General features: G+C 41.1%; 1 protein-coding gene across 1 annotated transcript in view; it reads left to right on the top strand.

Moving 5' to 3' along the window:
* Nucleotides 1-27858, top strand: part of LOC137425618 (ELAV-like protein 2) — a 246522-nt gene that overhangs the window by 54731 nt on the left and 163933 nt on the right. The window contains exons 2-3 of the mRNA XM_068114226.1: nt 1867-2140; nt 26611-26714. Coding sequence (XP_067970327.1) covers nt 1867-2140; nt 26611-26714 — 378 coding nt within the window. The remainder of the gene's footprint in view (nt 1-1866; nt 2141-26610; nt 26715-27858) is intronic.

The raw sequence follows: 27858 nt of genomic DNA on the forward strand, positions 1-27858 counted from the left end.
AAAGTTTTGAATACCAATTGTTGAAGAAAGGTCCTTACTTTTTGAGTGAGCCGTCATTGTCATCTTCGAAAACGGATTGATGTCGATGATCGTATTTAAATAACTTGATGAAGTTCTGAAGGTTGTTGGGTCAATTGTACGTTTGAAACATTCTCTAATCTCCAATGATCAGCAAGGTATTTTTTTTCTTTGCAGTTAAGCTCACCCATATCATCATTGACCTTGTAGCATCGCAGCTTCTGCTACTGTGAAGTGTTGTATGCTTGGGCATCTAGTTCCAAACCATTATCCTTCCATTAGAGCCATTACATTCGGATCACAGCACACGGTCTGGGCATAACACCAATGTGGTATTCCTGCATCGTTTTCTCAATGTTAATGTGTTGTATGATCCATAACCAAGGACAAGTTAATGATACATTGCGAGTTTAAAGATGTTGGTGCGGCTCACTTGATCAAATAGGAGTTCTAAACTTCATTCTGAGACACTTTGTGACATGTAATTTGTCATCTATTCCATCAATCATTCCTTGTCATCCTCCATGAGCTCCATCTTGTGTATCGTGAGTCTGCTGATGCCCTTGGTGCACAGTATGATAGTTACTTCAAACTGACAACTGTTTCCAGACACAAATGCTTGTGTGCAGCCATCTTATGTCTGGCCCTTCCCTATGCAACCACCAAATCTGCCATCCATCAAATATGTTCAAATTTGCTCTGAATAAATTCTGAAGTCAATTATTTTGCAGATTTCAAATGCAGGTGAGGTGTGTAGGAAAAGCGCCAACATGAACCCATTTCACTAAACACATCCATGTTATATAAGCCAACTACGTTCGATGTGGATAGATCAGTCATTTTCTGTATGAGAACATTCTAGTCGATACATAAAACATTTCACATTTCACATTATATTATGTGGATTTCACATTATCGGATATCGTATCGCATTTCAAATGGGAGTATACTTACCCATCTGCACATATTGTATGGACTTTGATTTATTAATGTTTCAAACTCTGTGCATACTCTTTCATGAAATGGTTTCCTACGATTTATTGTTGATTTGATGATGGTGCATTTCTTTTTTCACCTTTTCATACACTATATAATATTTTGACAGCCTAGTGTTGGCTTAGCGGTTAGGGTGACGGCTTGGGATCCTAGGATCCTGGGTTCGAATCCTGGTCGATCGCTGAATTAACACCAGGGGGGTTGACTCAGCCTGTCATCCTGCCGAGGTCGTGCAAATTGAGTACCGGCCTGGTGGTATTTCCATGTGTGTCGCAAGAAGCGACTAACAGGGTTGGCGGCAGGAAGGGCATCTGGCCACAAAATATTGCTCCAAAAAAGAGGACCATGGTGCCCAAAAAAGGCCAACCCCTGCTCAATGGGGGGAAATGGCCTCTAAAGGCAGTTCTAAACACTATATATAATATTTTCAACCCTTTCTATCTCGTCTCATGTTGTAAAGGTGCAGCTTTTGGGAGAGGTTTTGAATGCACATGGAGCACAGGGAATGTTTTGTTGCAGTTTCTGGCATTTGCTGTATAGTATTAACAAAGAAAAATGAAACGATGGTCTTTTTCAAAGCATGAAAACCCAAAAGGGCTTTTATCACAGCTACGCAGACCAAGATGTGATCGAAGCGCCTTGCATGCAATTAGACCTGTATTTAAAGCGAATGAGATCTTGTCCCTTAGGCCTTTGCAGAAAACACAACACATAACCAGTCACCTCCAATTAAAGTTTCCGCTCTTTGTACTGCAGCTTTAGCAGGAGCTTGATTTAAAGAAATTGCCTGACCCCTGAATATGGCACTGATGACACGCCTTTACGGCAACCGATATCTCACCCACCTCCTAGCAGGTACTCACCGCCATGGATACCCACCTGGCCAACGGCTCCGTGTGCGGCGGCGGTGCAGTTAACGGCCCATCGGGGAGCTCCTCCAGCTCGGCCTGTTCTCTGCTTGGTGCATCAATGGGACCTGGACCTAGCGTGCAGTCATCTGAAGACAGTAAGACCAACCTGATCGTGAACTACCTACCCCAGACGATGACTCAGGAGGAAATGCGGAGCCTTTTCGGCAGCATCGGCGAGATCGAGTCTTGCAAGCTCATCCGTGATAAAATTACAGGTTTGTCCAGGGGCAACAACAATGGGCCTAATTTATAGCAGCGATGTCTGCATTCAATGTCTAATCTCTTTGTAAAACATTGCTTGAGTATCGAGGTATCCAATGAGACAATTTGTCCTAATATACCATGTATTGATGTTTTTGCTGTAAAAATGGTTGTTAGCAACAATGGCCAAATTGATGAAAAAATATATAAATTGTGGTATCGCCCTCGTGGCAAGGGAAAGGAAGTACAGCTTGGAACATTTTATTATCGAGACATTAGAACCACCTCTAAGCTGTCTAGCCTTGGTTCAAATCTCGGCCCAGCTCAGGGTGATCCATCAATGTGAATGCCGTCACTCAGATAGATATTAAACTGGGCCTCCCATCTTGTGGCATTAGTTGTTGAACGTCAAAGATACCGCAATTTCCTTCGTGAAAACTAGACGAACGATCGCCGGCATCATGATGAATTTCCAAATTTCTGCCCTGACTTCCTGGGTCGGAGTGACAACCCGACCAGGATTGTAGCCAAGTAACTGCTTCAGCAGCACCAATATTCTCCATAGGGCATGGTATGTGATGATGATAACGTTATAACCCAAAATTATTAATGTGAACGTGACAGATATATTGATGTGCAATATTCTGCATGAGGGCAGTTCATTGGTGTTTCCATCCCCGTGATTCCTTGATGAAAGGTATACAAATGCATTTTAGCTGGAGGCCTATTACTTAACGAGTGGTCCTAAAGAGTCAGAACCATGTATATAGGAAGCTTGAGCCAGGGAAAACCTCCTAAATATTGTCACCTGTAAACCTTCAAATAAATAAAAAATTGTACCCTTATCCGAAGGAATCGGTTCAGTTTCGCATTTTTCATATGAAATAGGCAAAGCTTAGAAACGAATGAAACCCATTAGAATTTCCTTTTACAACCCTACAGAATGCACTTCAGAACCCTTTAGAATTACCCTCTAAAACCCTTAGGAACCATTTCAATTATCCTTTAGAATTACCCTTTAGAACCCATTAGAATTAACCTTTAGAATTATCCACTAGAACCCATTAGAATTACTCTTCAGAATTATCGTATAGAATTAACCTTTAGAACCCATTATAATTAACCTTTAGAATTATCCATTTGAACCCATTAGAATTAACCTATAGAATTATCCATTAGAACCCATTATAATTACTCTTCAGAATTCTTAATTATAATTACCCATTATAATTACCCTCTAGAATTACCCTTTAGAATCCATTATAATTACCCTTTAGAATTACCCTTCAGAATTATCTATTATAACCCATTATAATTACCCATTATAATTACCCTTTAGAATTACCCATTATAATTACCCTCGAGAATTACCCTTTAGAATCCATTATAATTACCCTTTAGAATTACCCTTCAGAATTATCTCTTATAACCCATTATAATTACCCATTATAATTACCCATTATAATTACCCATTATAATTACCCTTTAGAATTACCCTCTAGAATTACCCTCTAGAATTACCCTTTAGAATCCATTATAATTAGCCTTTAGAATTACCCTTCAGAATTATCTATTATAACCCATTATAATTACCCATTATAATTACCCATTATAATTACCCTTTAGAATTACCCATTATAATTACCCTCTAGAATTACCCTTTAGAATCCATTATAATTAGCCTTTAGAATTACCCATTATAAACCATTATAATTACCCTTTATAATTAAACACGATCGGTTAGAAAGGTTATTTTTCATTTTTGACGGACGGACATAGCCAAATATTGAAGCGGCTTCACCGCTTAAAAATGTATCCGTCCACCTTGTGTTAGGCTGGTGTTGCCCTTAACGGTTTAGGTGGCTGGCTTAAGATCTTAGCGTCTTGAGTTTGAGCCCTGTCATGCCGTTAAATAACACCAGGTGGGTTGACTCAGCCTCTCATCCTTCTGCTGTTGGCTAAATGAGTACCAGCTTACTGGCAACAGGGATCACTGCATCAGCGGCACACCCGAGCTCCCAGCAATGATGCAACCAGCAGCCACAGGCTGCATCATTGTGCTGCTCACCACATGTTTATCATATGCATACCTGATGCATGCAGAATTGCAATGTTAATTGCAATTTCGTCGTAAACCTTTTGTGGCAAAATCCTGGAACCATAGAATTGCAAAATAAGCTTAACCTTTACAATAGGACACAAATGATTCAGGCACGTCTCCAGAAAGTTACCTTTATTTAGGAAACTTTAGATTTTGGGCCAATTAGCAAAGAATACTCATGAATCATTCTTCGGTTTGGTGTATTGGTTTCTCAAAAAGCAAATCATACGGAATGTTTTAATGGAAGCGTTGATTCAAAATATCCTTTTTGTGCTAAGTCATTTGATATACCAAGTAGTGAGGATGTAATCTCAAATTTAAACATTCCATGCTGACCTTAGCTAACAAACTGCATGTACATATCATATTTTGATGTCACGCTCAATTCCCCAGCTACAAACTGAACATCAGTATCTGATCAAGGAAGCTGACTCATTAGGTCAGATTAATGCTGATGCTGATTATATTGATTGACTTGAGGGATTAATTAATCGATCAATTAATATGCTTTATTGATTGGAACACTCTAAAATGCTTTAACATTGATTGCATTAACAAGAATTTGGGATGAAAATGTTGCTAAATGTAATTGGGTAACACTTTGCATGCATCAGGCAAAAGTGAATGTGATATATTATACAGTATATGCAATTAGTAGTTTTACAGGAATTGAAAAAAAGTCCAGCTGATAAAGCAATTAAGGCCTCCAATCACTACCCTATCCCGACCTCCCCTCTTCACCCAATCCTTTGATTTGCTTTCAGAATCCACTTGTGAGAAATGAAACGAGCAAACAGTAAACGGCACAACCGTACATCCGCAGCAGAGATACCATTTGATTCTTTTATTTAAACGATTCATTTTTTGCCTCATTCTCGTGAATCCAAGCACATGAAAATGTTTTTGGCAAATCTTCACAAAGGCTAAAAATAGATTTTTCAGAATATGAAAGCAGCATCACATGGCACAACGGGCACCTTATTTATATGTCATAGAGGGTACGGTATGTTTCTTGAGCTGTCGGTTGAATCAGGAACACATGTTTCAGGCCAGGATGTTGAGGTTTTGACTCCAAAGTGAGGATCAGTGTGAAATGAGTAATCCACACAACAAACATACGTTCGTGTAAACAGGCAACAAATTGGTTTCGAAATTAGGACAGGTTAAGCACATCATTCAGAGCAGGAAATAGGGCACACACACACACACACACACACACACACACACACACACACACACACACACACACACACACACACACACACACACACACACACATGAGCATAGTGTTACGGATTCCGGATTTATGTGAATTACTATTCAGGTCATTGCTTATTAATGTTTATTCCATTAAAGGTTGTTGTGGTTAAATGGTTAGAAGCGCTCCTGATGACAGGAGACCGGAAACGGGATGGTGAACCAAAAGAAGAAAAAAGGACAAGGTCGGGAGAGAAGCGGCCATCTTGATCCTCGACCAGCTCCGACGCGAGCCGAGTCGATCTTTACCTGCTTTGGAATGCTGAGTTTGAAAAGCCCGTCTGGCGAGAGGAGTTACCTGCGCGGGGTGATTGCCTGTTACGTGTCAGGTTGCCGTGGGTTCCTGGAAGGAACCAAGCGTCCGGCACTGTTCGCCTCGACGCCTCCGAGGGCGTGTACGGGTCGCACCTTGGGCCTCGCGCGCTTTGCGAGCCGTTCACAGCCCAGAGGCCGCGATCACGGGCTCCGACCCCGGTGGCGTCCCGAGGAGGTGTCTGCTGCAGCAGCCGTTCCCGGTACGGGACGTGCATGTTTGGAACACGTCAGCCAGGGGTCCGTTCAACCGCCCGTGTGCGGTGAAGTCGACCTTCACCTTGGTCTGGAGGGGCCCAGAGACATTGTGAGGGACAGTGACCATTGAGGGTGCAGTGAGTGGGGTCAAGGGGGGAAATCTATGAGATGGCCATCTTAGTAATATTGTTGATTGATTGTTGATTGTTGTTGATTGATTGGGAATATATTATTGATTAATCCGGATCCTTGGTGTGGGGTTTCTTATTGACTGGAATTCATATTGATTGCGTTACGAAAGCGTATAAATCATATATCTTTCTGGCGGGGTTCCTCTCACGGTCCGGGGGTCACCGAGACCAGGTAGTCACCGGGAGGACCACGTAACAGAATTGGGGGCTCGTCCAATTGAATTCCAGGATATAAAATTGTATAAAATAATAAAATAATATTTTTATTAATTAAAATTTATTAATTAATTATTAATTGGTACATTTTTGGGAAATTGTGGTAAAGTCTTGGGTGAAGGTTAACAGGTGTTAACGATAGTCACCATGGCGTTTGTGGCACAGAACTTTGCGGTAACCCCGAGTGAGGCACAGTCCCGAGCGTTACTAAAATCGGACCTCTTGAAATTGGCCAAACATTTTAACTTGGAGGTCCGAACTAATTTGAGGAAGGCAGAGTTGCAGACCGCGGTGATACAATCTATGGTGGGATTAGGAACATGGGACGAGTTAGCCTGGGAGTGGCTACCCGAAGAACCAGAAGACGTTGAGCTCCGGAAACTGGAGTTGCAATTACCGACCCAGGAACGGATCAAAGAAGAAGAAAGGAAAGCAGAAAAGGAAAGAGCAGAAGAAGAAAGGAAAGCAGAAGAGAGGAGAGAAGAGAAACAAGCAGAAGAAAGGAGAGGGGAACGAGAACTCCAGGAAAGGTTAGAAGGGAGAAAAGCAGAGGAGAGGAGAGCTGCAAGGGAACTCGAAGCAGAGGAGAGAAAAGCCGAAAGGGAATTAAAGGAACGTGACATGGCGCTTCAGCAAGAAATTAAATTCAAGGAGCTGGAGTTAATGAGAGAACGGGGAGAGGTACCACCCTTGCTCACTGGGCCGACACCTAGCCAGAACACCTGGGATGTGGGCAGACATGTGTTGCTGGTTCCACCCTTCAGTGAAAAGGAAGTCGCTAAATTTTTTCCACACTTTGAGAAAGTGGCTCGACAGTTAAACTGGCCGGAGGAGGCCTGGACCATACCAGTGCAAAGTGTGCTGGTGGGTAAAGCTCAAGATATTTATTCGGCGCTACCAATGGACCAATGTGCAGATTATGAGGTATTGAAGAAGCACATTCTCAAAGCCTATGAGTTGGTTCCTGAAGCTTACTGGCAAAAATTCAGGAATGCCAGGAAGAGGGAGAGTGAGACCCATGTGGAGTTTGCCAGAGTGAAAGAAAACATGTTTGATCGGTGGTGTGAGTCAAAAGGAGTCGGGAAAGACTTCGAAGCATTGCCTGACTTGATCCTGGTGGGGAAATTTCAACAGTGTGTCCACGAGGACATCGAAGTGTACCTGCAGGAAAATAAAGTACCAAAGTTGTGGGACGCAGCCACCATGGCAGATGATTATGCCTTAACACACCGGATAGGGGTCCACAAACCTAACTCCTCGCCTAGACTTCAGCAGGGGAGTTATGGAACACCCGGTGCGGAGAACGAGAATACATGGCGGCGGCCTCGAGATGATTATGGGGACAACTCTGATACCCCAACTGTTCGAAATCAGGGGGCTACGGGCCCAAGACAAACTTATTTCCCGGGGGGCCCGAGGCAGACCACGAGTTTTTCCTCCGGGCCTACTTGCGCCTTTTGCAAAAAACCTGGACACTTGATGTCCAGTTGTTACCTCATGAAAAGGGACAACCCAGAGCGGAGTCCGACTAGTACAACTCCGAATGCGATGGCAAACGTAAGAAATCGCCCACAGAAGAGTTACCAACCATTTATTTATGAGGGGTTTGCCTCACTAGAGGGAGACTTGACTAACCCAAGACCTGTTAGGGTATTGAGGGACACAGGAGCCCATCAATCCTTAATGCTTGAAGGCTTTTTGCCATTGTCAAAGAGTACAGCAACTGGTGATAGTGTTCGGTTACAAGGGATCGGTGGCTGTGTTAGTGCCCCACTTCATGTCATCCATTTGGAATCCGATTTGGTGTCAGGACCGGTCACCGTCGGTTTACAAGCCACGCTTCCTGTAGAGGGAGTATCTGTGGTTATCGGGAATGATTTGGCCGGGGGTCAAGTTTATGGTAACCCGAGGGTTGGTAAAGAGCCCAGCAGGGAAAATAACACCACACCAGCTCGGGAGGGCGACAAAAGTACCAAGTTATTTGTAGGGGGACTGAACTTCAAAACAGAGGAAGAAGTTCTGACCTCTGTCTTCAACAGATATGGTCCGCTGGTGGAAGTGCGGTTGGTAAAAGACAGGGAAACGCAAGAGTCAAGAGGGTTCGGCTTTGTCACGTTTGCAAGCACAAAAGACGCCAGAGTAGTCTAGTAGGAAGACTAGGTCCCCCTGCACCCCCCGGAGATATACTTCTAATCAGTGTTTCTAGATTGGAAAAAATGTGTAGAAAATGACTAGCTATGGCCCCAAGCTGAAAAAATGTCCCACATACCATTTTTATGCAAATTACTGCTGCAAATTTTATGCAAAATTATGCAAATTTTATGCAAATTTTTGATGAGGAGTAGAGTTGAGGGGTCTTTGAGGGCTTCATCGAGGTGCTCTCGGTTGCAAGACTGGGTCATTCTGAGAAGCACAGCAGGGTCAGAGATCATGATGTTCTCCTCCTCAGTGAATCTCTCCATCAACAGCCTCTCCATTGCCTCACACACTGTTTTGAGGCAAAAGAGGGACTTTGCGTAGGCCTTTCCACTGAGAACACCTTTGAGAGATCCACTTGTTACTAGTTGTGCCTCAAAGAGAATCTCTGCATATCCAGAACCACGCATCTTGTGTCCAGTGAGCATCCCGATGTAGTTCATGGATGTGTGGAAGGGTCCAATCGTTACTACATGACTAGCAAATTCATTTGGCCAGCGCCAGATGATGGGAAGGGCTTTCATGCAGACACCCAGATCAAATGTATTCAGGACCCATCTCTGACCCACCTCAGCAGTTGCTGCCTCGGAACGCTTCAGTAGCTCACGAACAACTGCGTTGTCTGTGATCGGTTGGTGGATAGGCGTGCAGTAGTCGACTGTTGATTTGCTGGGTGGGGGAGAACCAGTTGCAGAGGTGAAACCCCCTAGCCCAGGCACAGGCTGCAGGCCATTGCCATGCCATGCAGGCACCAGGCACAGACCGATCACAGACAACGCAGTTGTTCGTGAGCTACTGAAGCGTTCCGAGGCAGCAACTGCTGAGGTGGGTCACCGAGAGAGGCAGAGAAGAATTGGAATGGTAAGGATTTGGAGGATCGGACCATAACAGTAGGGAAGGCATTTCGTAGGTGTCGAGAGGTCTACAGAAGAGGACAACTTGGCAGTAGTTTTGGTGTTGGCAGCAGCCGATATTACTATGGAGGCTCCCAGAGTTACGGCATTCCCCGAAAGAATGATTGTCAGAGCACTGGCTGAGACGGAGACCGCCAGTCAGGTGACTACTGGGTCAAGTGGTCCCACCGTAACTGTTCGGAGTCCGGAGAAGTTGAAGCACTATATACGGCGGAGCCGCCGAGCCTGGGCTCCTACATGGACTAACCGTGAACGCCACGTTCTTAAAGGCGTCCAGGTAGTGAACTTTCCTGCACGGACTAACCGTGAACTCCACGTTCTTAAAGGCGTCCATGTAATGAACTTTCCTCCCTGGACTAACCGTGAACTCCACATTCCTTAAGGCGTCCATGTAGTGTATACTCAGCTTGGGCTCCCGAAAAAGTGCTATCGAGTTGTTTAACTTTGGGGTTTTGGTCACCACCCCTTAACCGGCATTCAAGAGAAACTAGAAGTGTTGACGCTTGGTCCAGAGTGAATTACCTTTGGAATCTCTGGGGGTTTTGTGAAATTTTGTTGCTTTGTTTTTTGAGATGTGATAATTGTGCCCGGGGGAACTGATGATTTGGGGTGTGAGTTATCTTGTTTGTTTATCAAAGTTGGCCTGCAAAGAAAGTTTTCGCTGGGTTCAAACTTTCTTTCTTGAAGGGGGGGGGGGAGTGTTACGGATTCCGGATTTATGTGAATTACTATTCAGGTCATTGCTTATTAATGTTTATTCCATTAAAGGTTGTTGTGGTTAAATGGTTAGAAGCGCTCCTGATAACAGGAGACCGGAAACGGGATGGTGAACCGAAAGAAGAAAAAAGGACAAGGTCGGGAGAGAAGCGGCCATCTTGATCCTCGACCAGCTCCGACGCGAGCCGAGTCGATCTTTACCTGCTTTGGAACGCTGAGTTTGAAAAGCCCATCTGGCGAGAGGAGTTACCTGCGCGGGGTGATTGCCTGTTACGTGTCAGGTTGCCGTGGGTTCCTGGAAGGAACCAAGCGTCCGGCACTGTTCACCTCGACGCCTCCGAGGGCGTGTATGGGTCGCACCTTGGGCCTCGCGCGCTTTGCGAGCTGTTCACAGCCCAGAGGCCGTGATCACGGGCTCCGACCCTGGTGGCGTCCCGAGGAGGTGTCCGCTGCAGCAGCCGTTCCCGGTACGGGACGTGCACATTTGGAGCACGTCAGCCAGGGGTCCGTTCAACCGCCCGTGTGCAGAGAAGTCGACCTTCACCTAGGTCTGGAGGGGCCCAGAGACATTGTGAGGGACAGTGACCATTGAGGGTGCAGTGAGTGGGGTCAAGGGGGGAAATCTATGAGATGGCCATCTTAGTAATATTGCTGATTGATTGTTGATTGTTGTTGATTGATTGGGAATATATTATTGATTAATCCGGATCCTCGGTGTGGGGTTTCTTATTGACTGGAATTCATATTGATTGCGTTACGAAAGCGTATAAATCATATATCTTTCTGGCGGGGTTCCCCTCACGGTCCGGGGGTCACCGAGACCAGGTAGTCACCGGAGGACCACGTAACACATAGCCATACATCTGCAGATACTAATTGACCATTTTATCACAACAATGCCTTGCCAAAGGTTCGGTAATCCAGGGAAGTAAAAATCAAATTTGGCAACTCTTCACAAAAATGGAAAAAGGAGCTTTGGTGCCATTGTCATGTCTTGGAGCCATTATTATGTCGGATGATCAATTCTCAGTATATATGTATATGTATATATGTATGTATATATATGTATGTGTATGTATATAAATATATATATAGTCAGGTTCACTATGTTTTTTCGTTCAAAATTTTTGGAGATTAGCAAAACTATACATTTTTGGATGTCCCCGGGTTACGAACGAGTTCCCTTTTTAAGTCTGTCTGTAAGTCGAATTTGTATGTAAGTCGGAACAGTAACGTATGGTTCACATCTAGTGTCAATTAGTCAAATGTTTGTCTTAGTATATAGTATATATTTTACCTAAAACATCTATAGGTATAAAAAACATGAAAGAAATATTTCTTAAACTGTTTAGATAGAAAAGAAAAGATAATGATTAAAGGTTAACACTTACTCTCGTTCCAATTGAAGTCTTGCAAATCTTGAAACAATCATACCTTGATATATCTCTCCGAGATGATGGGCTTGGTGTTGGAGAGGATGGACCTGGTGCTGGAGAGGATGGACCTGGTGCTGGAGAGGATGGACCTGGTGCTGGTCAATTTTCTTAAAGTAAACATCAAGGGGTGGCTTCAATAGAGCTTTTCTCATATTTCTCTTGTCTACCGCTCCCCTTATTATATACTTTGTGTGTCTGTTTGATTTTTTTTCTGTGTGATAAATGTTAGCTCTTTCACGAGCCTCGATTCTGTATACAACAACAACAAAGAAAAAATTAAAATTAAATTTTTTTATTTTTTTTTAAATAATAGGATTTACGGAGGTCGGTACGTAAGTACGGGCATTCGTAAGTCGGGCGTTCGTAACCCGGGGACTGCCTGAATATATATATATATATATATATATATATATACACATATATATATATATATATATATATATATATATATATATATATATATATATATATATATATATATATATATATATATATATATATATATATATATATATATAAACAGACTTGGCATTTAATATGGAATATTTTTTTTGTGGGGTTGAACTTTATTTTCAAGATGTCTTGGAACCAAAAGTTCATTGCAATTATGTTGAAATTATTCTAGATTTTGTTAATGTGACCTTTAAAAGAAACAAAAACCACATTTGACATTTTGAAACAAATAAATTGATCCTTGAAAGTGATGTCAACTGATATCGAACTCAATTCATGGACAGTACTGTGTTAAACTTCTGTACGTTTTCCAGAATTATCTGTTTATTTTGCACATTAGCCAAAAAATTTTTTAACAAAAACAAAAGTGAAATTACGACTGGGATTAAGGACAGTAAAATTACAGTTCAGTACTTCGTGTAACCCCCACGAGCATTCAGGAGAGCACGTACACATTGAGGCATGCTGTTCACGAGATTTGCCAAGGTTTGGACAGGAATCGCTTGCCATGCAGTGACAATAGCCTGCTGCAATTCACGCACAGAGGTCAGCTGCTGGTCCAAGTGGTCGATTTGATGCGTTAATTCTGCCCACAAGTTCTCTATCGGATTCATATCCGGGGACATGGCAGGCCACTCCATATGCTCTACACCATGGTCAGCAAGAAAGTGTTGGATCATGCGAGCACGATGAGGCCGTGCATTGTCATCTTGGAAGACAAAGTTTCCTCGAAAGGCTGCACGAGCAAATGGAAGCAATGTTTCTTCCAGAATGGCCCTGTACTTGAACTGGTTCAGGTTTCCATTCAGAACAACCAGGTCAGTTTTGCCCCCTGCATTAAAACAGCCCAAACGGTCACCCCACCACCTCCAGCTTGGACTCTTGGCACAATACAATCTTTGTGGTAGGCTTCATGCACTTGTCTGCGCACTCGGACGTGGCCATCTTGACGATAGACCAGAAATCTAGACTCGTCACTGAAGATCACGTGATTCCAGTGTCCTGGCTGCCATTGACGGTGCTCTCTGGCCCACTGCAATCGGCGCTGGCGGTGTTGTCTGGTCAGGCGTGGCTTTCTCAAGGGACGCCTGGCACGATAGCCTGCTTGAACCAGTCGTTGGTTGACTAGCCTTCTGGATACAGGCACATTTGTCAGTTGCTGCCACTCAGCCCTAAGCTGATTAGCTGACTTGGTACGGCCATTGCGGACTACCCGGTGCAGCTGGCGATCATCCCTCCTTGTGGTTCTGCGGGGACGTCCTGGCCTCTGTATTGGAGGAGGGACACCCCTCTGAGCATTTCGTTTCAGGATCTTTGACACCTGACCTTGAGTGATGCCATACTGCCGAGCAATAGCACGCTGTTTAATGCCGTAATTTCGTAAAGCCACCACTCCATGACAAACAGCATTGTCGAGTTGACGGACCATCTTCAGAGGAAGCGGCAATAACTTTTGGAGATGTGCAGTAGTTGTTTTCCACTAATACAGAACGCAACAACTCTTGTATACCCGACTGTGAAGCCAATCATCAAATGCACCTGTCCGTACATTTTGCCACGCCACCTGTGATATAATCCTGTTGTTGACTTCTTGCTGCGACAGACAATCAGTGACATGGTTCTTTTAACAAATAAATCACCAAAGTGTAAAAGAAACTCACCAGATTGATATACTGAGTTAAGAAAATAAACCCAAGTCAAGAAAAAAAAAATATTCCATATTAAATGCCAAGTCTGTATATATATATATATATATATATATATATATATATATATATATATATATATATATATATATATATATATATATATGTATATATATATATATATATATATATATATATATATATATATATATCTATATATCTATATATATATATTTATATATATATATATATATATATATATATATATATATATATATATATATATATACAGTCACGTGAAAAAGTAAGTACACCCCATGTAAAGTTTTGACTTTTTCAACATATTTCAACATACAGCTATTTGATCTTCATTTGAACAATATTGACAGATAAAGGTGATATAATATAACAAATATCATGAAACATTTACATTTTGTCGTCCATTGTATAATTTAAATAAACATAAATGCAAATTTCGCATGTGGAAAAAGTAAGTACACCCTTGGCTCTAATAGGTGGTATTGCCCCCTTTGGCAGAAACAACCTCAAGTCGGCGTTTCTTATAACTGTCTACCAGTCTCTGACATCGACTGGGAGAAATTTTTGCCCACTCCTCCATGCAGAATTCTTTCAGCTGTGCGATGTTTGAGGGGTTTCTTGCATGCACAGCTCGTTTCAAATCCCCCCACAACATCTTGATGGGATTGAGATCCGGGCTTTGACTTGGCCATTCCAGAACCCTCCATTTCTTTCTTTTCAGCCATTCCTTGGTGGATTTACTGGTATGTTTAGGGTCATTGTCATGTTGTAAGGTCCACCTTCGGTTGAGCTTCAACTCTCCGACAGATAGCCTCACATTATCCTCAAGCACCTTCTGGTACAATGAAGAATTCATAGTGGATTCTATGATGGTGATCTTCCCAGGCCCTGATGCAGCAAAGCTGCCCCAACCCATAATATTTCCACCACCAGTCTTTACAGTTGGTATCAGGTTCTTGTGGTCAAATGCTGTCTTTGGTTTTCACCAAACATGTCTTCTGGTTTTGTGGCCAAATAGCTCTACCTTTGACTCATCTGTCCAGAGCACATTGTTCCAGAAGTGCTGGACTTTGCCTCGGTGTTCATTGTCAAACTTTAGTCTTGCCCTGATGTTCTTTCTGGACAGCAAAGGTTTCCTCCTGGCACACCTCCCATGTAGATCAAATTTGTGCAGCCTCTTTCCAATGGTAGACTCATGCACTTTGACATCAACAGTGGCCAGAGCTACCTGTAGGTCGCATGATGACATTCTGGGGTCCTTAGAGACTTCTTTCAGCATCTTGCGGTCTGCTCTCGGGCTGAACTTGCTGGGGGGGGGGGGGGGGGCGGCCTGGCCTGAACAAGTTGGCAGTTGTTTGGAATCTTCTCCACTTGTAGATGATCTTCCGTACAGTCGAATGATTGATTTCAAATCGTTTGGAGATCTTTTTAAATCCCTTCCCAGACTCGTACGCATCTATAACCTTCTTTCTGAAGGCCTCAGAGAGCTCTTTTGATCTAGGCATGGTGACGCTGCACACTTCAACAACAAAGAGCAAACCAAACTAAATGTCTGAGGTTTGAATAAGACAGGTTTCTCCAATATCCTCTCTAACGATGTTCTAATCATTAGCACCTGAGCTGGTGCACCTGATTCTAATTTTAGGTATTTGAAGTAGTGATAAATGTAGGGGTGTACTTACTTTTTCCACATGCGAAATTTGCATTTATGTGTATTTAAATTATACAATGGACTACAAAATGTAAATGTTTCATGATATTTGTTATATTATATCACCTTTATCTATCAATATTGTTGAAATGACATCAAATAGCTGTATGTTGAAATATGTTGAAAAAGTCAAAACTTTACATGGGGTGTACTTACTTTTTCATGTGACTGTATGTATGTATATGCACTCCCAAAGCTACCCGTCCATGACAGGGAGGAGGGGGGGGGGGGGAGGTGCATAATAAATGTCTCACCTGAATTGAGCAATTTCCTTTGGAGTATGTATTGGTAGAAATGGGAAATCAGTGTAAATATTCAGTGAAAAAATATCGCAATGGGTGCAGCTGGTAACCTTGACAACCTCGTTCCATTCTATCAGCTAAGATTTACAATCCACGTTTGTTGTACCTCCGAAATACTGCTCAGGAGTGAGGGTGATATTATGAAAGCTCAGCTGGGAAATGGGTTTAGGCATGTTTTGGGCCTACAGCCTGATGGAAGATCACCAAAGTTATTTCCATACCAACCGACCACCTCCAGGCCCCTATCCCTCTCCACATCGTTTCTTCAGCTCCGACCTTCCCCATCTCTCTATATTCCCCATAGCTTTGCTTTCAGCAATTTCTCACAGCATTTAATTTTGGTTTCCAATTCGATGATCCATAGATCAGTAGTTTCAGTTTCACATTTCAACATCAGTTTCACTTTGAGATACCAGTTTACATTCATCATTGCAACTTGTGATGCAACGCGAATAGTGCACAGAAAAGGTCAGCAAAACCGATTTTGTGAGGAAATGTTTTCCAATTATCTAAGGGGTCTAAAGTTTTTTTTTATGGTCATAAAGGGGTCTAAAGTGTTTAAAGAATCAAGGATCTTAAAGGGGCCAAATGGGATCTAAAGGTGTCGAAGGACGAAAGAGAAAAAGGGGTCAAACGTGTCCAAATGGTCTTAAATTGGCCAAATTGTCTTAAAAAGTCAATAGGTCTGAAGAGTGTCAAAAGATGTATAGGTCTCAAAATGGTCGAAATGGGTATGAAAAGGTCTAAAGGGTGTAAAGGTCTAAGGGGTGTAAAAGGTCTAAGGGGTTTAAAGGGGTCTAAGGGTTGTAAATGGCCAAAAGGGGTCTTAGGGGTATAAATGGTCGAAGGGGTGGGTCTGAGGAGTGTAAATGGTCAAAGGGGTCTAAGGGGTGTAAATTGTCTAAAAGACACCAATGTGTCTTAAAAAGTCAATAGGTCTGAAAAGTGTCAAAAGATGTACATGTCTCAAAAGGGTCAAAATGGGTATTAAAGAGCTTAAGGGTGTAAAGATCTAAGGGGTGTAAAAGGTTTAATGGGTTTAAAGGGTCAAACGGAGCCTTACGGGTGTAAAGGGTATAAACAGGTCAAAGGGGGACTAAAGATGTTCTCAGGGGTGTAAAGGGTCTAAGGGGTATAAAGGGGTCTAAAGGAGTGTAAAGGGTCAAGTGGGGAAAGGGGTGTAAAGGTCAAAGGGGTATAAGGGGTGTAAAGGGTCTAAGGGGTGGAAAGGGTCTAAAGTGTGTAAAGGAGTGAAGGTGTTGTAAAGAAATTACCTCAGGTTCGTAAATAGATTAACTTGGGAGTGCAACACGACAATAACGGGCCAAATGACCTCCTCATCACCGTCATGGTATAAAACCCATTTTCAGTTTTATTGTGGTTAAAAGTCTGAAGGTAGAAAGTTTCGTTGTGATTAACCTTGGAACTCAAAGCAGTATGATCCCAAACAAAGAGCAAAACAACTCACCTTGATGTAAGGATGAGCCATGAGGTAATCGTTGGAGGTTCACCCATATTCAAGTGGAGGTTTGGAGTTTGCGTCACATAGGTCCTTTTTTCTACAAACTATTTTTTCACCCTTGAGGCTGATTTTGCTAGATGAGCAGTAAAATTACCTTTAAAACTATGTTTAGGTTGCGTTTGTACTATTTTCGGTTTTTGAATAATTAGTGTATTTGAGAGGTCAAATGACTCCTTCTTTGCCGAACTTTCGTCTTAATTAAGAGTTGTTTCTCGTGTGTGATAACATATTTGATGATCGGAGCTCACCATCAAACTAATTGTATCGATATCCGTGGTGAAATCCAATAAAAATTTGGGCTTTTTATAAAGATTTGTATATGTGGATAGACCCTTGGAGATCATGGCGACAGGTGGCGGCTCGGATTCATGTGATATCCCACCATTCACATGGTAAACATTGCTTCACGTGATATCCCACCATTCACACAGTAAACATTGCTTCACGTAATATCCCACCATTCACATGGTAAACATTGCTTCGTGGGATATCACGTCATTCACACTGTGAATAGCTTCACATGATATCCCACCATCACACACATGGTAAACATTGCTTCGTGGGATGCTTCGCGGAATATCCCATCATTCACATGGTAAACATTGCTTCGCAGGATATCCCGTCATTCACACAGTAAACGAAAATGGAGACGTGTCCTACTCCATATATGTGCCTAAGATATATATATATATATATATATATATATATATATATATATATATATATATATATATATATATATATATATATATATATATATATATATATATATATATATATATATCTTTGGAACTTAAAAGATGTGGCCATGCATATAACACATACAAAAAAGAGAAAGATTTTTACAAAAAAAAAAACAGAGAGAGAGAGATATGTATACACACATTCATTATCATAGGCTCCAGGCAGGAGAACATATATTGTTAGGTGACGTTTTATCCACTACCCACCTGACTTTCTCAGGATAAAAGACCCCAGGCATCAGCAAGTATCCATAAGGCCACCCGATCCATGCATAACGATCAATGGGAGATTCTCCTCACCCCACAAATTACTCACCCACACGTCACGACACTCAACCTGGATGCATGCACTGTAGTCGTGCACTGGAAGCTAAATAATAAAAATGTCCACATGCATCCATGTCCACATACATATACAAAATCGATTCACAACTATAAAAGAGAGCAGAGCAGACTATCAATGACATGAATGGCATTTTTCCTTTTGGTCAATAGGAAAAACGCTCCTTCACTTGCTCCTCGTGCCAGAACCTGATGGGAAACAAATGGCTGTATTTTTTTCCTGCGTGTATGCCCACAAGACTATAAATTAAATACAGTCCGACCTCGCTATTCACGGTTTCGCTATTCGTGGGTTCCGCATATTCTCGCTTGATAAAATGCGACCTGTTTCTCTATTCGCCGAAAAGTGTCCTGCAGATTCGCGTTTGTTTTTCTATTTGTGGCTGTGTTCTGAAAAAATCGCATTTTCTTCTATTTGTGGCCGTGTTCCTCAAAATGGCGTGTTTTTCTTATTTGCGGCCGTGTTCTGCAAATTTGTGTTTTTTTGGGGGGCGCAAAAAAAAATTCCACGAGCCGCTAGCTTGACACATCTTATTATAATTCACCAAATGTCTGTCCGTCTGTTCGAAGGTACCGCAAAAACGGCTCAACCGATCGAAACGATATTTTGTGTGGGTAATCCTGTGATCTCCAGGAGTAAAATAGGCTATTAATTTTCCCAATTTCAGCTTTGGTCTCCAGTATTCGCAGGTTTGGGCTCCCGCATAACATTCGCGTCCACATAACGTCCATTGTGACGATGTTCTCATTGTGACGATGTATGTGTTCACGGTAGTGTTTCACGTGACGGTGTTAACGTAATTTCGTAATGTTTTTCGTTTCGTAATCCTTTAATGAACCTTTAATGTTTAATGAACGTTTAATGTTTAATGAACCTTTAATGCCCTTCGATGTCCGTGGCCGCACGCGCGCTACACTGGACGGGCCAGCGTGAAGGTTGCCCTTCGCCATCAGGCTCGGGTAAACCGCTGAGCCCCATCCGTGATGGGGACTGGGGCTTGAGACAGTGTCCTTCATTAAGGGTGTAGTACTGGTGAAAAATTGAGAAAACTACATAGGTACCTTTGAGAGGCCTTTACACAAAAACAAAGTCAAGTTAATATCTAATTTTCAGTTTTTCTTGAAAGATATAATCTTGGCTTTAACTCAGACCAGTTTCAACGCTTCTTTGTCATATTACATGCATATAATTTGCATAAATTAGGCCGTCAATAAAATACAAGGAAAAACAAAGAACACATTTCTACTTCTATCTTCTATGTCACCTATCATTCTTTTCACACAAAACTTGGTACATGTATTATACATGTGTTACTCTACTACCTGATGAGAGGATTTTGTGAAATTATGTCAAATGTTCACTAATTAGCTAATTATGCCAATTACCAGATAAAACTTGGTTGTACTTCAATAAATCCACAATGGCTATAAACAAAAGCCTTCATCATTTTAAAGGAAGCGATATTCTGAATATCCTGTCCAAATTTCAGCCCAAAAGAATGATGCATTTCCCAAGTTATAACAAATTTCATGCAAAATATTATATTGAATTGAATTGAAATTTGAATTTTTCAATAATTAGGGGTACTTCTATGATAGTCAGGTTCACTATGTTTTTCGTTCAAAATTTTTGGAGATTAGCAAAACTATACATTTTTGGAATATTCAGAGCATGAGGAATCCAAAAATTAATGTTTACATTTGCGTAGACACCTTTGCGAAAATGACACTCAGGACAGTGATGAAGATCTGTAAAGGCATATTCCTGAACGGTATAGACCTCGTAGATCCTGTGTATAGGACTTATAGTTCAATCTGATACTACCTATAACTTCCTATAACAACCTATAACTTCAAAGGACTTGCAATATCATGTATTATGTAATACAGTTATATCACAAATATAAAGACAATGGTTTTCAATTACCTTTGTTTTTTGCTTTTCTATAATCCTGAGCACTATTTTGAGGCCTTTATTGGATTCCTTGACCCAGAAAACATAGGATTAGCATATTTAATTAAGTCTCTAGGTTGACTAGAAGCCAAGATCGCGCAAAATATGTATTTTATGGCGGCCATTTTAAAAATCCAAAATGGCGGCCATGCAGGTGTCTGTGCAAATGCCAACATTGATTTTCAGATTCTCCATGCTCTGTAGATTCCAAAAATGTACAGGTTTGCTAATCCCAAAATTTTGAAAGAAATTATATTTGTTAACATAGTGAACCTGACTATCTTCATCACTGTCCTGAGTGTCATTTTCGCAAAGGTGTCTACGCAAATGTAAACATTAATTTTTGGATTCCTCATGCTCTGAATATTCCAAAAATGTATAGTTTTGCTAATCTCCAAAAAATTTGAACGAAATTATAATTGTTAACATAGTGAACCTGACTATGACCTCTAATAGCATGATTCTTGTTTATAAGACTATAAGGAAACTTCAGCTAAAAAAAAAACAAAAACCAAAAAAAAAACACCTGTTCACCAGTACTACACCCTTAAAAGTATAATAAACGCTGTCTCCATCGATCTTGCCAAGGCCGTAACAGCTATCGGCTCAAAATCCTTTTAACTGTTGATTTGGTACAGTTACACGTATCGGGAATTTGGTACACGTATCGGGAGTACATACGACATAGCGATTGTGAACACTTATCGATCACGATTCACGATCACGATCATCACGATCATAGTTTATCGATCACGATTTGAAACACGATGGAATAATATTTACCGATATGAACAGTGATGTGGCTTTTATTGAAATTCTAAAGATATTGTTTAGATTTTGATGATTTGCGTGTGATATGATTCAACGGATGTTTATATGAATCGTTTAAAATTTTAAAAAACCTTCAATTTCTGATATTTTGCCTTTCCATTTGGGCTTCCCAATTGGAGCCCCGCCCATAGGGCGGGTACCGTTGCTGGTTTATAAAACCCATCTTTTACCAGCCATGCATAAAGCAGCTGGACAAATGCAAAAAAACATCTTGTACGAGTCGCGAACATGATGGTGTTGTGGTTTTTTTGAGTTTCACGGTGCGGTTATGGTTAAGCTGGTTAAGCACTTTTAATAAACTATAAGCGCATTCCTTCAATAAATTGGAAATGGGACCTGATGTCGTTTTTGTAAATGTGTAAGCATTTTTTATGAAACTATAATCATGTGCATTTGCAGTCAAAAACATTTTAAACTTTAAAAATCTCCTCTGAATCTGGAACCGCTGAGAACCTATAACGTATCCACCTTTTCCCCATTGAAACAATGCCGCGACATACATTCCGCAGGATTTTCATCGACCTTCGCGGATTATCATCGACATTTGTGGGATTTGCCTTGCCATTTGTGGGATTATCGCCGACATTCACAGGTTTTGTCTCGCCATTTCCGGGACTTTCATCGAACTTCGCGGATTATCGTTGACATTCTTGGGATTTGCCTCGCCATTTCCAGGACTTTCATCGACCTTTGCCGATTATCGGCGACATTCTCGGATTGGCCTTACCATACACAGATTTTGCCTCACCTTTCGCTGTTTGGTCCTCTCTATTCGTGGACTTTCGCGACTCGGGAACCTCTCCCCCCCTTTTTCCATTGGAACAATGCCCCGCTATTCACGGTTTCGCAATTCGCGGCATTTTCCAGGAATGTATCCCCCGCGAATAGCGGGATCCCACTGTATTTAAGTTTTACATCTAAAATGAATAAAGTTTGTGTGATATAACTTGATGGAGTATAGAAGTCGCCTTTGAAAGGTAATTAGAATTTGAGGACACAGCACACATTTGAGGCACACATTTTGAGGACACATTTGAGGACACATTCCTTATCTATTCTCTTTTTGGTCATTGTGACTCAAGTGTGAAATATACTGTATCGCTGCAGTAATAATAGGCTTTACTGAAATTTTACTTTGGAGGGAGGAAATAACAGAGGCTGTATTAAAGTAATGTTATCATTGTGCATATGCACGATTGTGGGTGATATAATAGTTTTGGTGGAAAAATGAGTTTGATTCTTGTGCAGATTTTCTGCGATGAGTGGAGCCTCACTTTGTCCTACCATCATTCAAGGGCACTGAACTCCGGTGATTATAGTAGCCTTGGGATAAACTGGCCAATTTTGAAATGCCAATTTATATGGAAATAGTGCAGCAACCGTTCCGTCGGTGTCCCATGTACTTAGCAGTGTGATGTTCAGATTGGCTTGAAATGGCGTGTGAATTGAGATTTTAAATCATTTGTTTGCTTTAGATAAAGATATTTCTCTTCGGTGGATAAAATGGTTTTGAAAATTTGTCGGACCTCACACACAAGATAAATGTCTTTATGTAAAATGATGTCCAACAGCCACAATGATCACAAGACTATGAGAAGTGCAAAAATTAATAACAAATTCTGCTATGTTTAATTTCGTTTATTCCAAATCGTATATTGGATTTCAAACAGTTGCACGAAGCGCTAAAAGTTATTACTTATAAGTGTAAATTTAAAGGCCCAAGCACTTTTCAGCCGACACGTGATGATAAATGATTCTCATGTTAAATATTTGAAGATTTTTGAGCAAAACAAAAAGCGAGTTAAAATGTGCAGAATACTGAAAACCCCGCACATCAAATATAACATCCCTTGTGTGTTGACGTGGAAGAGGAATAATTCAGAAGGGTGACAGGGCCTGTCATATTTCATTTGCAAAGCTGCAATGGCTCAACTCTCCAAGAGCAGAAAGTCTGCCTGAAATGAAGCAAATTCCTGATCCTGAACATCACGTGTTCAATATTACTTTTAATAATTAATACAGCACTGCAGAAAAACACTCAAGGTACTCGCAGAACGATGAAAGTAACGTATATTTTATTCTTCAAAGAAAGTCATCGGTAGCTTCCTGAATTTATGCCAAAGTTCGGCGACCAGAATTGACGAAACTGCATTTTTCCTTCATTTTTGAAGTATCTAAAAAAAAATTACATTCTAACCTTAAACTAAAAGTATCATTCTAATTGTTCAAACATGATGCTTGCCTGGCGACTTTATGAACAACCCTCGAGTACTGTATAAATTGTCATATTATTATGGGTTAATGTCCGTATGAATGGTGCTGGGGAATACGGGTCCTCCGGCTTAACATCCATCCGATGGATGGTTGATGGCATGCGCAATGAATGATGCCTCGTCCAGCATGCAAAACACCAGGGTGACAGTTCATAACTGTGTCGAAATTCCAACCCAAGCTAGACAGCTCAGAGACCAATGTGCATACCTCTATATGCTATATTGCCAGCCCTGGGGAAATCAAGTCTTTTCTACATATTTTAACAGCATAATCAGCATAAAACAATATTGGCAACTATTTAGTGATGTAAAAATAAGTGTATGCCAAAGCAAGGAAGATTAATCCCGAATTTATAGTTCTGGTAAGTTAAACATAAATAATAAAAACTAGAGCAATGCGACTGTGTCGCCAATACGCCTCCGCGTAGTCCCACAACGGGTAGATGCCCTCGCTCACTGTCCTAAAAATAAACAAGTTTGATGTGAATCCCTTGAACTGTCATTTCATTTGAATAAAAATGAATGTGAAAAAAAAAGGAAAAAAATGTCACTTGAATAAAATCATTTGATGTGGTGTGATCCTTACTGTTGTAGTATGGCGGATAAAGTCAACGACTGATACGAACAAAGTTGTCACAATTTTATATCATAACAATTTTACCTAATTTTTAAACATAATCCTTGGTACACCCTGACATAATCATTCACCATTAATTTTTTTTTACCTTTCCATGTTAGGCATGCACTTACCGATCATTCAATGTGTAAATCACGATGACCTGTCAAAATGATGCCACAAACACCTCAATTTCACTGCAATGAGTTATAATCTGTGCTATAAATGCTGAAACACACGTGTCTGACAAGTGGCACACATTAGTAATAAACTAATTAGTAATTAGATTAGTAATAAACTTGTGGCATCATGCCCATCCGATATACAGCACTCTGGCACACTGTATGGTTTCTGCCGAATCACTTCCAAGAAAGGAATATGTTGAGTGGTTTGCTATTTCCTGCCCAGATTAGGTTATATGGGATTCAAACTTGCACTAGTGAGGGCAATGCGACAAGGCCGTAGCCAATCAGGTACTGAGCCGCCGCTCTCCTGTGGCATCATAATGATGCCATAAACATTCTCATTGCAAGATACTGACTCATCCACTTTTCTCCACTTACAAACATCTCCTTTCTCGTTAGATCTGATGAAATTGGATCAGGATTTGATAATAATGTCATTGGATCCTGTGAAAAATCGTTTATTTTCTAATTTTTAAAGGGCTGACAGAAAGTTTGGTGTGTTCGTGGACATTCACTCAAACCAAGTGGCAACAATGTTATTTGTAGGAGAGATCAGCAAGTTCAAATCCCAGTTGCATACTGATATTCGGTAGTGTACTATGTGGAAGATTCCCCAAAAGATCGATTTAATTTCATCAGTTTTGTATTTTTATCCAGCGAGTATAGTATGTGATGAGCTCATACACTCAGAAGACTTGAATTAAGTTTAAAAAATCACACCTTTTTCCCCACTGTGAGCAAGACTGCTTTTTCCTGGGATATTCAAATAACGCACAGTATTTTGGGGTCTTTGATTTATTTTATGTTCTGTCTGTTATTAAGGTGTGCATACAAAGCATTTTTCCTACCGATATACAGCATCTGTAGGTTCTGTTTTACTACATGCTTGTAACATATTAATGCATCATTTTTACTAATCAATCAGTTGCAATGAAAATTGTGTTTATTTATATACTCCTACATTTTGGGTTAGCAGTTACCTGCAGATTAGGTTGGTGAAAATTGCAAATAAATACACGACTTTCGAAATGGCATAATCCGCCCTAGATTGCTCGACGTGCATGCACAGAAACACCAAGTAATAAAGTAAATCGGAGGGATCCGGACATATGTCATGCCTCCCAGATAAGCAATGTCGAATGAAAAGACGAAAAAAAACTTTATAAAAAGCCTATAGGGTGTGCCTCTGCACAACGAAACAGTTGCAGAACTTCCTGATCAACTCATCCAAATAGTAATGCTACAGTCCATATTGCAAAAACTCCCAACGATATGAGCCAATGAAAGACCAAAGGTTCGTAGATGGGTGGGTTACATCCAAACCTTCATGCTTATTAAGACCGTGGTCATATCTGGGGCTTGTCAATGCACAGGGTAGGTGTAATATGATGATATTTACTATGAACTATGTTTGGGAGGAAAAGGGTTGGAGGGGTGGGAGTGGGAGTTGTGTGGGCTGAGAGTGTCGCTATAAGTATATATTATTTGTTTGGTTCTAGGACCATAAGATAAATTATACGGGATTTTTGCATGTATTGGCGAAAGGAGAAGTGTCCGTCCGTGTGTGTGTGTGTGTGTGTGTGTGTGTGTGTGTGTGTGTTTATATATGTTATAACCACGGACGCGGCTACAATGTACTAAAACTAACAGTAAATGCTAAGAACCGAACTCTTCTCATCCATGGACAATTCTCGTATTCCTAAATTTTCGTGACTCCGATTTACATTCAGAAACACAACAATTATATGGTTAACCATTTTGAATTTGCCACTCTTTCGTCTAAATATTGAAATTTATGTTTAAAAGACTATTTGTGTCGCAGATGTCACATTTGGCATGCTGGTTAAAAAGTGCCCTGCGAACCAAACTGAAAAAGTCTAAACACACACAGCTCGTGTGCAAAATGCCTCATTTGATATTCTACATCTTTTCGAAAGTCGCTTATTATTCCTCCTCATTCCTGTATTTTGCAATGTGCTCTTTTCCCATTTATTCACCTTTCCTCCCCTTCGTTACCTTCTCCCAACGTGCTTCTCCTGTTCTTTCTCCTTTTTCCCAAAACACTTTGTTTTCTGCTCCACTTCCTGTCCCTTGCTTTTTCCCCCGTTTTGTTTTTCTAAACTTCGGGCCCCCACGCCCACCCCACCCCATTTCCCCATCTCCCCTTTTGCTTATTACTATGTAGATAGTCCTCATAGCATACTGGAGTGTTAAGGATTTATATTTGATGTCTTGGTGTAAAAGAAACATACTTTTGAATACATTTAAAACGCATACCTTAATGCTCCTGGTATCTCAGGTGGCGTCTCAACATTTCCCTCCACCACAGGTCAGAGCTTGGGCTACGGGTTTGTTAACTACGTGGACCCTAAAGATGCAGAGAAAGCAATCAGCACTCTCAACGGGCTGCGCCTTCAGACCAAGACTATCAAGGTGCGGTTTCTTGGTTTTCAAGATATAATATTAGGGGAACGTTGCCAACGTATGACAGATGCCAAGACTGGTCTTTGTAATTTATCTATGTAATAATTTACTTCTCATTTTCACTTATTAAAACAGCTGGTGTATTCATGAACAGATTCGGCAGATCTCGAGGACTCGATACAAGTACACAGCATGCGGACCGCTGTGAATTACAAGGAAAAATTTAAATGTCCCATCTTGGGCCCCGGAAAATCTTGGGAAACCTTCCAGTACATTAAGGGAAATGAGCATACAAACTCCTGCCAAGCAAGTCCTGTTCTTGAACCCAAATCTTCCAAATTAGCAATACTCCTGGCCATTAGGGTACCTTTGCTACCCCAAAAATAAAAGGCTTGCAAATTTGCTTCAAGTGCTGCTATCAACTTCCTGCAAATAGGCTGACCTTCTGTACAAAATAATCTGCTGCTCTAAAAGCAATTATGTTTTCAGAAGAACCAGATCTATATTTGAATCTTACATTAAGCATCTCTTTTCATCCATAAATTTGCTTTGTCATGAAAAAAAAATGTTGAATGATATCTGAACATCTTTATCGCATGGAGGCATTCAACTTTAGTAGATTATTTGGTTAATGCATATTGGACCTGGATTCAATTATGAATTTGGCCTGCCGGTTGCATCGTTAATGAGGTGGTTGTGCTGCTCCAGCATCTGAAGGTGGGAATTTTGAATTTAAAGACATCTTGAGATCTGTAACAGCCACCAGCAAATGCTGGCAGACTCGACACCCAGTTTCAATCCCTTGCTGCGAAGTACTAGGGCGAACTGGGACTAGACCGAATTTATAGTCGGGTGAGGAACCTAAATCGGACTCGACAGCAATTTCTAAGTGGATCAGGAATCACACTCAGGTTATACAGCTGAAAGGCGAGGCCTCTACCATTGGACTATTCTGCCTGCTCAAGTGCACTTGATATGTACTATAGGCATTCAAATGGAAAGGATAAAATAATTGTTATACTCTTCTTTTTTTTTCTCTTTTTTTTTTACAGAATATAAGGCTTGTAGTGGAGCTGCAACACATCTCACACACATGGACATACAGACGATTACATGAGACACAACACAGGACTGTTAGACGAGACAAACACCG

The sequence above is a fragment of the Myxine glutinosa genome, chromosome 1 (assembly GCF_964187855.1).
Source record: "Myxine glutinosa chromosome 1, kmMyxGlut1.1, whole genome shotgun sequence".
Classification (NCBI taxonomy): domain Eukaryota; kingdom Metazoa; phylum Chordata; class Myxini; order Myxiniformes; family Myxinidae; genus Myxine; species Myxine glutinosa.